At 47.9% G+C, this 12,704-nt stretch overlaps 1 protein-coding gene across 1 annotated transcript; it reads right to left on the bottom strand.

Annotated features, from left to right (window-relative positions):
• Positions 1–54: 54 nt before the first annotated feature.
• On the bottom strand, positions 55–10,553 carry SYP (synaptophysin). The gene is made up of 7 exons (XM_006922728.2): positions 10,518–10,553; positions 9,268–9,333; positions 7,994–8,118; positions 5,053–5,248; positions 4,154–4,345; positions 2,597–2,927; positions 55–130 (listed from the first exon to the last, which is right to left on the bottom strand). Exons 1-6 carry the CDS (start codon positions 10,551–10,553, stop codon positions 2,601–2,603), a joined length of 942 nt encoding a protein of 313 aa, XP_006922790.1. The 3' UTR covers positions 55–130; positions 2,597–2,600.
• Positions 10,554–12,704: the final 2,151 nt, after the last annotated feature.

Raw genomic sequence — 12,704 nt, 5'->3', positions numbered from 1 at the left:
ATATATACAGCAAAGACAGTTAGGGTCTCCTGGCTTGAGGGGTGGAGACCTGGGATGTAGGGGTGGGAATGGGGGCAGGCCTTCTCCTGAGCTCTTGCCCACCCTTGGGGTCCTCCTAGGCTGCACCGACCTGTGGAGATAAAAGATACAGAAAGGAGAGGAGGTCTAGACACAGATGGTGCCCTTAGGGAGGGGCTAGGCTGCTATGCCTTCACCCTGGCTTTACCCCCTGCCTGGCATGCCTTTTCTTCCTTTTTCCTTCACTCGGAGTCCTGGAGTCAGCTTCATCCCAGCTGCCCCTACTGGGAAGATATACCTTGCCCCACTAGGTTAAGTGCTGAAGAAATTATGGTCCCCACTCCCCCAACCCAAAGAAATTCATTAATAGGAACTGTTCTGGTCATTGGTAATAAATTATATTGAGCCAAACGAAGATTCTCATCTTTGTGCAGCTTACATTGTAGCAGGAGAGAAAGACTTCGAATAATCACCATAATGTATAAATTCATCTAGCATAACATAAGGTGATAAATGAAATGGAAAAACAAGAAGTAGACCAGGGAAAGGGGATTAAGAGCGCCAGTAGGGGAAGGGAGGTGGTTTTAGTAAGTAGGGTAGTCAGAGAACTCATTTGAAGTGACACCGGAGTAAAGAGTTAAGGAGGTGAGGGAATGAGCCATGCAGATAACTAAGGGGAAGAGCTTTCCAGGCAGGGGGTATAGCGAGTGCAAAGGTCCTGGGGTGGGATCATGTTTACTGTGTTTGAGGAACAGCAAGGAGGGCAGTGGGGCTTGAGTGGAATGAGCAAGGGAAAGTGGTGGGAGGTGATGTCAGAGAGGTAGGTAATGGGGTCACATAGGGCCTGGTGGACTAGATTGTGAGGACTTCACCTTTGACTTTGAATGAGGTATAAGTCATGGGAAGATTCTGAACAGAGAAGAGTAAAATGAGAGTAAAAAGTCTCATGTTGTTCCATCATTTCCTCGATAAATATTTCTTAACATGAGCAATGCTCTAAGTCAGTGTTTCCCAACCTTTTTGGCACCAGGGACCAGTGCTCCTATGAGAATCTAATGCCTGATGATGAGGTGGAACTGAGGCAGTGATGATAGATAGCGTAGGGGAGCAGCTGTAAATACAGATAAAGTTTCGCTCGCTTGCCCGCTGGTTGCTCACCTCCTGCTGTGCGGCCTAGTTCCTCATAGGCCACGGACCAGAACCGGTCCGCAGCCCAGGGGGTTGGGGACCTCTGCTCTAAGTGATGTGTATACAGCATGAATAATTTCATGGTCATATCCCCTAGTCTAGTGAGAGAGACAGTCAATAAACATATAAACTAATAATTACAGACTGTAGTAAGAAAAACACAGGGTACTATTAGAGAGATAAGAAAGTGGATGTAAGGAGCTGGCCAGGTGAGGTTATTAGTGTGTGTCATTGTGAAACTCCGGGGGTAAAGCAAGTACTGAGACCTTGAAATTGTACTGCACCTGGTACATCCAGGTAGCCAGTGTGGCTGGAACAGGGTGTGTGTGGATGGGGTGGAGTGGGGTGGTAGGGGGTGAGAGGTCAAGGGGCTAGATTGTGTAGGCCCTGTGAAGGCTTTGGCTTTCAATCTGAGTGAGATGGGAGCCCTGGCAGGGCTCTGAGCACAGGAGGACGGTGGCCTGATTTAGGATTTAATGGGATCCCTCTCAATGCTGTGCATAGAACAGAACAGGAATGGAGGTGGAAACCTGTTAAAATGTCCAGGGTATATAACAGTGAGAAGTGGGAAGATTATGGATATATTCTGAAGATGGAGCCAACAGGATTTTGGGGGGAATTAGATGTGAGATGCGTAATAAACTCCTCCCTGCCCTTCCCATCCTGGCCAAGTGCCAGAGCTACCTCCAGCTACATGTTGCCACTTCCTCGCCTTTCCCCTCTCACGCAATCTCCCTGCCTCTTCTCCCCATATACCCCTAACCCCCATATGAAAGGGCAATCTTACTTCTCTTTTCAGGTCTGGCAAGAAGGCCAGCAAGCCTTTCCAATGTCCCTGTCCTGCCCCTTTTCCTTCTTTGAAATTCCACACCACCTCCTTCACCTTGAGACTTGAGGAGAGGTAGCAGATCTATCCCAATGCCCACTCCCAATTGCTGAGCTTGTCTAACCTTCATGGCCCAAGACCATTTACCCACCATCCAGTGGCCTTATAACATACTGCCTTATCGATCAAATAGATCACTTCCACTTCCCTCTACTGCTCCAGTGCTCCGCTGATTCTTCATTACGTGGGTACACCTGCTATTCCCTCCTTTCTTCGATTGTTTTGCCCGTTTCTCTCTCCCCACCCTTTCCGCAGAGCCACACTACCTTTCCTATTGGCTCTTTATTCTGCCCACCTACAAGCACCACTTTCCTGCTCTCCATTCATTGGATAGGTTTTTGCTCTTAGCATGTAGCTCCGCCTCTCTATTGGTTCCTTCAAACTCCCACCCTTACTTGCGGCTAGCGTCTCACGTACTATTTACACCAGACTCTTATTGGTTCACTGACCCGCCCATCTCCTTTCAAGTACCCTTCTTGGCCACACCGCCCATCCGTCACTCACCAGACTACATCTGATTGGAGAAGGAGGTGGGCGCACCCTGAGGGCCATAGCCTTGCTGCCCGTACTCGTTCTGAGGCCCATAGCTACCGCCACCGCCACCGGCGGGCTGCCCGTAGTCAGGCTGGTAGCCGCCCTGGGGCCCGTAGGAGTCCTGGGGCCCGTACCCGCCGGGGCCCTGACCGTAGCCCGCCTCGCCGTAGGCGTCCCCGGGCGCCGGTTGCTTCTCCGGGGCGCCGGGAGGCGCGCGCAGGAATGGGGCGGCCCAGCCTGTCTCCTTGAACACGAACCACAGGTTGCCGACCCAGAGCACCAGGTTCAGGAAGCCGAACACCTGCGGGGAGACAAAGCCCAGCTGTCGTCCCACGCCCATTGCCTTGGCGGTCCCGGGAAACGTCGAGGCCGCGCTAGTTGGGCATGGATCCTCTGGCTCCAAGGGTGATGGTTTTTGAAACCAGGACCCTCCGAGTCCCAGCGCATGAACATCAATATGCAGAGAAATCACCTTGCGGGGCGAGGCAGGGCGTGTTAGAATTCAGATTCCCAGGGATGTTGAAATCTAGTAATACTGTTATATGTGCGTTGATATATTTGCACATCTACATGTTACATATACACATTATACATGTATAAAATATAGTAAATCTTAATTTGCAATATAGTAAAATGTTAAGCATAAACTTTGATGAAATTTGTAAATGTCCATTAATAGATCCATAAGAACACAGATAGGTGTACACAAATGTGTATAACTACACATGTAGTTATACAGTATATAGTATATAAATACATTGACATTAAAATGAGTACATGCTTTATAAATACAAAAATGTTTTATATGTATGTAAAATATATACAATTTAATTCAACTTTTGGACAGGAAGTAATATCTCCACTTTATAGTTGAGAGAACTGAGGCCCAGAGGGACTAAGTAGCCTAAGTCTCACAGTCAGCAAGTGACAGAGTGAGTTGGAATCTTAATATCCGTAACATTTGTATACAACTTACCATATGCCAGGCCCTTTTCTAAGCACTTTGTATGTTAGTAGCTCACAAATACTCAACTTTGGAACGACCTATTCTAAGTTTTCGATTTACATGCTCATACTGAGGCCTGAGAAGCAGAATAACTAGGTTCAGGTAACAGCTTGTAAGTGGCAGAACTAGGATTTGAGCTCAGAGTCCGAACAGTAGAGGGCATCCAGGCGGGAAATTCTCTAAGTTATTCATTCACATTGTATATAAGAAAACTGAGGTCCCAAGAAGGTACTGAGTTGCCAGAGTTTTTATGTGACTAGGCTGGGCCTGGGATCCAGGTATCCCAAACCTAACTAGGCAGAAGATTTCAAGTTCCCTCTTGGGGACAGTTTGTGGTGTCACGTGGTTACAATTGCTATCCAATCCTTCAAGGCTTTGTTGTTGGCATGCCTTTTCCGAGGAACCCTCTTGGATTTCCTCTGAATTCTCCTCTCATTCTCTCTCTCCACCACTCCCTGTGCCAGACTGTAAATGACCCAGTCTCCCTCCCCAGCCAGCCTAGCCAGCTTCCCAGGGCTTACCACCGAGGTGTTGAGGCCAGAGGTCACAGGGTCTCTTATCTCCTTGCATGTATTCTCCTTCAGGTGGCAGCTAGGTATCCCCTTGATAACGGTTTCTGGGTCTGTGGCCATTTTCACGTCTGACAGCCCCTTGGCCCATGCTGATGAGCTAACCAGCCACATGAAGGCAAACACTGCCGTGGCCAGGAAGTCCTAGGATGGGCAGGGGAGAGCAAGATGGCATTGTGAATGGGCTGCTTGATGCCAGGGTGTGAGGCCTTTCTAGGGGAGGGGGTCCCCAGAAGAGGTCTGTCTCTCCCCTGCCTTGTCCCCAACAATCACTCGAAGGTAGCTCTTTTAGTTTGGGCTTGTGTATGTGACACAGAGGATGTGGGAATGTGTTTGCGATATGTGGGTATGGGTGTGTGTGTGTGTCGGGGGGGGGGCGGTTCTGTGGGATGATTGCCAAATCAGTGGAAAGTACTGTCTTTCCACTTTCTTCTGAATGTGTCATTTTGAGTCTGGGATGAGGATGTATCAGTACAGCTGTGTAGGAATCAGTTTGTCTGTGTGGCATGACAAGCATGACTGTCATAGTGAACCTCTGTGTGCTCTTTTCTTTGATCTAGACTGTGTGGTTGTGTGAGAGGTGGCAGGTTTCCAGGTGTAGGCCTGTCTGGGATTCTGTGTGGGCTATGATTTGTGTCCCTGTCATAGTGTGATAGTGTGTCCATGTCACTCTATGATTTGGTATTCCTGATGCTCATAGCAACAGCAACAGCAGCAGTAACATGTGTGGCTGTTCTGGTGGTTGCTTGCATGTACGCCTGTCTGGGATTTGGTGTGGCCTATGAACATGACTGTCTCCCCGAGGCTCCATGTCCCCTGGCCCCTGCATGCAAGTGGCTGTGGGGGCTCACCAGCATGGGCCCTTTGTTGTTCTCTCGGTACTTGTTCTGCAGAAAGATGTAGGTGGCCAAAGCCCCCATGGAGTAGAGGAAAGCAAACACAGCCACGGTGACAAAGAATTCGGCTGATGAGGAGTAGTCCCCCAGTAGGAAGACTTTGGAAGTGCCCCCTTTGCAGTCGGGTGCATCAAAGTACACTTGGTGCAGCCTGCAGAGAGAGGTGGGCAGGTGTGGCCCAGACCTTAAGAACTCCCTCCCCGCTGCCCACTCATGAGTCTCCCAAATTGATAAGGTCCCAGGAAGAGGAGGAAATACCATCCACAGAGCACCTACTGTGTACCAGTCGCATATCATTGATTGCTCATCGCATCCTCATGAAATAAATCTTATTCATCCCTTACTCTAATCCAGCCACCTTGGCCCCTTGGTTATTCACAGAACACACCAAGCACTCTCCCACCCCAGGATCTTTGCACTAGAATGCTCTTCTAGATAGCTTTATATCTTACACTCTTCATCTCTTTCAAGCTTTGCTCAATTGTCCCCTTCTCAATGAAGACTTCCCTGATCTTACTATCTAAAATTAAACCCAATTGTTCCCTCCTACCACCCCTTAGCCCCCTTCCTTGGTCCACTTTTCACTGTAGCAGTGATACCCCAACTGACATAACTTTTATTTTCTTGATTTTGCTGTAACTACAATAAGGTAGGGCTTTCCCTTTGTTTTGTTCACTGCAGTGTCTTTAGGGCCTGACACTGTGCTGCCATAGTAGGCACTCAATAAATGTTTATTAAATAAAATGTACAGAGGCAGAAACAGAGGCTCAGTGAAGTGCATTGACTTTCCTAAAGTCACACAACTGGCGACAGAATACCAGAGTTGGGATCTGAACCCTGTGTTTTCCCTCTAGGTATTGACTCTTCTCCCTATCTTACTTCAGATATACAAGAGAAAGAAGCATATGCTTAGCAGAGGAGAGCTCAGAGACTATAAAATAGGAAAAGACAGACAGATGGGGTGTAGAAGGGATCCTGGAACAGGATGTGTATATGGCGGGGGTGTGGCGCAGATTGGGAAGGCATCGAGGCTAAGGCCTTTCTTGTGGTGTGATAGAGGAAAGATCATAGGGAGAAAATGTGTGTGGAGAAGACGGCTGGGGTCCCAGAGCTCTTGGTTCAGGTCGGGGGATAGGATCCTGAGAGTGAGCAAATAGTGCCAGTGCCCTTTTGTAGCAAAGGTCCCAAGGCTTACATGTACTGATTCTCTACTAACCACTTACATAATTGCCTCATTTAATGACTCCCACCCACAATTTTCTAAAGCAGGCATTATTATACCCATTTTTACAGATGAACAAACAGAGGCTCAGCAAGATTAAGTTACTTGCTCAAGATTGTGGAGCTGCTAAATGTTGGAGCTAGGAATTGAATTTCAGTTTGAGTTTCTGGGTTTCTAGCATGCTGGATTGAGAGAGAATGTATCCATTGGGGAATGAAAGGCCCTTAAAGGGAGTTTTGGGGTAGTGGGTGGATTGGTCAGGGGAACCCAGGGCATAGACGTTTTCCTGGAGAACTTGTGGGTAAAAGGCAGATCCTTAGGACCTGAGGTCCAAGGCATGGGAGGTGTTGGGGGGAGGTCCACAAATTTTTGTGGTCTTATGGATTCCCAAAGGACTTGCTCTTGGCAGCATCCCATGCTTCCAGCTCTCTCTACTTCCTCAAACTCTCTTCCCTGGCTTCTGTGAACCAGTAGATCCTTGGTTGCCCCTCTGCTTCTCAGGCCACATCTCCCTAGCACCTCCTTTTCTTTTCAACCATTTTTCAGGGCCTGTGCTGGGCTTTCCTCTCTTCGCTCTGCCCTCTCACCCTGAGTGATCTCCTGAGCATCCATTTACCCTTAGTGCTCAAAAATCCCCCAATTTCCAACTCAATTAGTGACCTCTTTCCTGAGTCCCTTAAACTTATTTATTTTTCTTATGTTAACAAACACTTATGGAGTGCTTATTGTGTGCCTAGCATGGTGCTAAACACTTTACAAGTATTAATTCATTTAATATTCATCATAACCCTGTAAGGTGAATATTATCATATTTTACAGATAAAGAAATTGAGATCCAGAGCTGTTATGTGACTTGTCCAAGTAATGGAGGAGCCTCAGAAGCCTCTATTCAAATTGTGTCTGCGGGTCTCTGTCTCCCCACTCCTCAGGAAGTAAGCATCTCCTTAAGGGCAGTGATCTTGCCTGCTTGTGCTCACTCTTGTGCACCTAACAACCAACACAGAGTGTGAGCTCAATAAATATCAGAACCGTTTAACTGGCTTTAGTTGTTCCTTATAGCTAAACAGCATCCTCTCATTATTCTCTATCATAAAACCCTGCATGAGGATCCTCTTCATGAATTTCTCTCAATCTGCAATTATCCTCTTAATTAATTAATTTATTATAATGTTGGCTCCATGAGGGTAGGGAGCTTGGTCTGTTTGTTTGTTCGTTTTTGAGTTTTTTTTTTTTCACAGTTATGTTCCCAGCACTTTGAGCAGTACCTGGCATACAACAGATTCTCAAAAAATGTGTATGGAAATGAATGAATGGGAATTAAATAATAATATTGGCTAACATTAGTTGAGTACCTACTTCATTAAGGCTATATCTACTTATATACTTTCACTTTTGAACCTTGTTTATTGCCCATCTCCTGCACCTCCCCTTCACTAGACAAAAGCCAGAGGGCAATGGCCTGTGCCTGTCTTGCTCATCACATGTCCTAGATGTCCAGAACAGTGCCAGGCACAAGGTAGGTGCTCAGTGCATGTGTAGTGACCTGAATGGCTGTGGTCTCCTGAGGTAGAGACTGAGCAGGAGCCACTGGGGAGGTGTTGGGAAGTCCCACCCCACCCCCACCCTCTCTCAGGTCTGTTGGGGTTCCAGGGGTGGGCTAGGGTGGGGGCACACCTGAAGGGGTACTCGAATTCGACCCAGATGCTGAGGTTACTGTGGGTCTTGTTGGCACAATCCACACTCAGCTGGAGCTCCCCACTGTAACTGCCGCATGTGGCAAAGGCGAAGATGGCAAAAACCTTGGGCAGTAGGGATGGGAATGGCCACAGTGAGCTTATGTGCACATAGGACGGGGGTGCCCTCCTCTGGACAGATCAGGGCCCAGCACAGGCAGCAGCAGATGGGCCTGTCCCCACCCCCACCCCCTAATCAGGGCTCATCGGGTCCAAGGACAAGCTGATTACAGGGGTGTGGCTGTCTCTTCCTGTCTTTCTTCTAATGTTTCTCTCTGTCTCTACCTCTCAATGCTCTGGCCCCCTCTTTCTCTCTCTCTTCTGTCTCAGTCCCTCTATTTCTATGTCTCTCTCTGTATTTCTGTCTGTCTCTGTTAGTCTCTGTGTCTCTATTTCTCTTGGTATCTCTCTGTCTCTGTTTCTTTATGTGACTTTGTCTTCTTCAGATGTCTCTTTGTCTCTCTGTATCTCTGTTTCTCTCTCTGCCTTTCTAGTATCTCTGTGTCTCTTTCTGTCTCTTTTTTCTCTGTTTCTCTCTGTGTGAATGTATGTCTCTCTCTATGTCTTTCTGTTTCTTGGTCTGCCTGTCTCTATCTCCCTGCTCTGTCTCTCACAGGTCTCTGTATGGTGCTCTGTCTCCCTTGTGCCTCTCTTTCTCTGTGTATCAGTCTCTCTTTTTCTCTTTTCTCTGAGTATCTCTTTTTCTCTGTCTCTTTCTCTCCCCCACCCCGTTTTTTTCTGCCTCTCTTTCTGTCTATTTTTCTTTGCATCTCTGTTCTCTGTGCATCTTTCTCTGTCTCTTTCTGTTTCTCTCCTCTCTCTAATATTGGTCTCTTTTCCTTGGTATTTCTATCTGTCTCCATCATTCCCTGTCTCTCATTCTGTCTTTTTCGCTGTCTCTAGTTTTCTCTTGGCTTTGCATCTCTCCCACAGCAACCGGCTTCAGGCTCCACTCCTCTGCCTCTCTGTCACCTCAGGAGAGGAAGTAGGATGTCATAGTCTTCCACTTCACAACGGGGGGTATCCTTGGCCTTATGTGACGTCACTTTACAGCCCATTCATTCTCTGGTCCCAAGACCCTGGGACTTCATCCTGGAGTCCCCTTCCACCCCAAACCACCCATTCATTCCTTGCTTCCCACCCCTAGTCCACTCTACTATTCCGGACCCTGCTACCTACCTACCTCTCTTTCCCCACAGCCCAGACCACACTCACCCATTGCAGCACTTTCACGAAGCCAAGGGGCTCCTTGACCACCCGGAACTGACCCCCGGCCACCAGCTGAGGAGAAAATCGGTGGGGAAGGGGTGGGGTTGTTGGGAACGGAGAGGGAGGTGAGGAGCGAGAGGCTCCAGGTGATGACCTCTGGGGATAAGGCATGTGACCTCCGGGAGGGAGTAAAGACGTTTCATTTGGAGAAGGGGTGAGAATGAGAAAGTGACACTTCTGGGAAGGTGTGGGAACAGGGTCTCTGAGAAAAGACCCCCGGGGTTTAGAACTGGTGGGGAGATTTGGGGAGATGGTAAGAAAGATGGCAGAGGGGGTCAGGGATAAGGAAGATGGGGGTGGAGTCAGGATGAGTTAAGGAAAGGGAGGTCTGAAATGCTAAAGGTAAGTCAGATGGCGAAGGGGATCGGGTGGAGGGAGTGAGGAAGGAGTCGGGGTTCACTAGGGTGGGAAGGAGGTCTTGAGTGATGAAGGTGAGTCATAGTGGGAGGGAGTTGGGTTGAGGACGGTGGGGGAGGGGTCTGCAGCGGTAAACGTGAGTCAGATGGTGGTGATGAGGGGTCTGAGGTGATGAGAATGGGGAGGCGTTGGTACTGCTTAGAGAGCGGGTGAGGTCCTGAGGTGGTGAAGAAGAGTGAGATGGCAGAGAGGGTCTGGGCTGATTAAGGTGCGGGAAGGCTGGGATATAACTTCATTGGATATGTGCTGGGGTAGGGGAGACTAAGGGTTTTGGAAAGGCAAAACCTGATCGACCTTCTTGGTCCGCTCTGGGAGAAGGGGAGGTCGTCGACCGGGGTACTGTCTGTGTTTGGGAGGGGCAGGTGATAACCATCCCCCCACACCCCCCCCCGCCCTCACGCCTTCTGTCGCTCTATTTCCTAGCTCATCTGCAGTAACCCCCAATCTTCCTAACACTCTCCCCTCTCTTCCCCCCCTTGCCCGTACCCTAGCCCCAAGACTCCCTCCTCCTCCCTTTGCGGTCGCCAGTAAGGAACTGGGCTTGTGGCGGCCCCCGCTGCGGCAGTAAGGACGGCCCTTGCCGCGGCAAAGGGCGCACTCCTTTTCCCCACCTCCCCCTTCCTCCCCTCATCTGCCGCAGACCCCAGCCCCAGCGCCTGGGATCAGGTGTCCGCTGCCAGGACCCTGGCCAACCACCTCTCAGAGTCCGGAGATCCGCTGCAACTCGGGTGGGAAAGCCAGGCCGCAGAGGGCTCTGTCCGCGGTGCTGGAACGCGTACCTGATTCACCACGTCCATGTCGGCCAGCAGCAGCATCAGCAATGCAGGGGGCGGGAGGAGCCTGTTAGCAAGGGCGGGCGCGGTGGGTGGGGGCGCAGTCGTCGGAACAATCCAGACGGCCGCAGCTCCGCCCCTCGCGCCCCCGCCTCGCTGGCCGCGCGCGCCTGCGTATAGCGGCAGTTCCTAAAGCACTGTCGGCCATTCCATCTTGAAGGCTGCATCTGTGAAAACCTTCTAGGAGGATTCTGCTCTCTGAGAACGCAGCTAGAGAGGTCTGGGGAGAGGAGGACTATTGGGTCCTACAGTACGACATTTTGCTAGGCCCTTTACTGAGTTTGTTGAATGTGTTCATTTAATCCTTACAACAGCTTTATGTGGTACAGACTATTAATTAGCTCCATTTTTACAGATGAGGAAAATGAGTCCCGGGAGAGGGTAAGTGACTTGCACAAGGCGGCCCAGCTAGTACTTGGCAGGGCCAAAGTCCCTGCAATTTAAGCATAGTTCAAGGTCTTGAGGGTTTCTTCTCATGTGCATTTTAAGCACATCTTAAAAACCCCTCTCACCCCCTTTCCAGACATCTCCCTTATTTCTTCTTAAGTCAAATTCTTGCCTATTCTAACTCTACACTTTACATCCCGTTTATTCCTCAGCCCTCTCAATTGAATTACCCCTCTTTCGTGCTACTAAAACTAGTCCTATTGAGGTCAGTGGTGATTGCCATGTTGCAAATCCAAAGGATAAATATAATTGGAATTCGAGATGCTCAACTTCACTCATACTAAAAGAAATGCCTATAAAAACTACTAAGATACTGTTTTTCATCTTTGAGGGTGGTGAACATTAAAGTTTGATAATGCGCAATATTGGCAGCATTCTCATAAGTTGCCAGTGAAAGTTAAATTGGTATAACCTCCATACAGGGCAATTGGGCAAAATCTAGCAAACTAAAAAATCTATATACTCTTTGGCTCAGCATTTACACTTCTAGGAATTCCTTACAGATAGAGTCATACATGTGCTAAAAGATGTATGTATAAGATGATACACTGCGGCACTGTTTATAATAAGAAAGAGCAGTTACACCCTAAGTGCCTGTTAGGGTGGCCTATTTAAATAAACTCTGACATCGCTACAAAATGGAGTACTAGGCAACTGTCAATAATAATATGGAGATATGTAATGATCACCAAGATATTTAGTTAAGACATGCAAGATGCCAAACTGTGCGGGAATTGTGTACAAAGAGAAGGGAAGGATTATATCATAATTATAGAATAGACAATAGCTAACATTTTAAATTATGGCTGTTCTATATCAAGCACTGTTTTGAAAGCTTAACATACATCATTCATATAAACCCTCACAGCAACCCTATGAGGGAGGTACTACTACTATTCTTTTACAGGTGAATAAACTAAGGTGCAGAGAGGCAAAAGAATTTTCCTAAGGTCACAGAGCTGGTAAATGGTGGAACTAAGATTTGAACCCAGAAATTCTGGTTCCAATACCTGTTAGCCACTGTGCTAACCTATCAGTATAGTGTCCTATACACATATAAAAGATATCTGATAATACTGATTGCCTCCAGACGGAAGGGAAATTTTTCATTGAATACCCTTTGTACCTTTTGAATTTTGAATCATCTGAATGTATACTTATTTCTTTGAAACACACACACACACACACACACTCAAATTCACACAAATATGTAATGGATAGTTCCCAGTTATTGCCTTACTAGGGGAAAAGCATTGGTTTTGACATTCAATTGCTTGAATTTAAATTCTACCTCTAATATTCCTGTCTGACTTTGGACATGTAAGATTGTTTTAAATGGTACCTATAAGATTGTTGCAGTGATTAAACAAGATGATCACTGTAATGCATTTAGCACAGAGCCAAATAAATGGTTCATTTTACCTCCCACACATCTCTGGAATCCACTCACTTCTCACCATCTCCTCTGCCACCTCCCTTGGCTAAGGCGACCATTGTTCCTGCCAATTTTAGCATCTCCAGTCCCTTCCCCCTCCCTTCTGTTTTCCGCACAGCCATCAGAGCATCTATTTAAAATACAAAGTTAACTATGTCACTACCCTGCTCAGATCCCTCCCATGGCTTCCACTGCTTTTAGGAAAAGTCCCAGGGTTTGGGGCCTGGCATTGAAAGGCTCTGCATCATCTG

The sequence above is a fragment of the Pteropus alecto genome, unplaced genomic scaffold (assembly GCF_000325575.1).
Source record: "Pteropus alecto unplaced genomic scaffold, ASM32557v1 scaffold669, whole genome shotgun sequence".
In the NCBI taxonomy this organism is placed as follows: Eukaryota; Metazoa; Chordata; class Mammalia; order Chiroptera; family Pteropodidae; genus Pteropus; species Pteropus alecto.
Note: the sequence above shows the minus strand (reverse complement) of the source record. Positions and strands in the feature narration are given on the sequence as shown.

What these genes read in the sequence shown, in the direction of transcription:
- SYP (XM_006922728.2), bottom strand. Translation starts at nt 10,553, where the DNA reads ATGCTGCTGCTGGCCGACATGGACGTGGTGAATCAG. An exon ending in ACATGGACGTGGTGAATCAG is followed by an intron (nt 9,334 to 10,517) that starts GTACGCGTTCCA and finishes TTTTCTCCTCAG; the next exon opens with CTGGTGGCCGGGGGTCAGTT. An exon ending in CTGGCCTCAACACCTCGGTG is followed by an intron (nt 2,928 to 4,153) that starts GTAAGCCCTGGG and finishes GTCTCCCCGCAG; the next exon opens with GTGTTCGGCTTCCTGAACCT.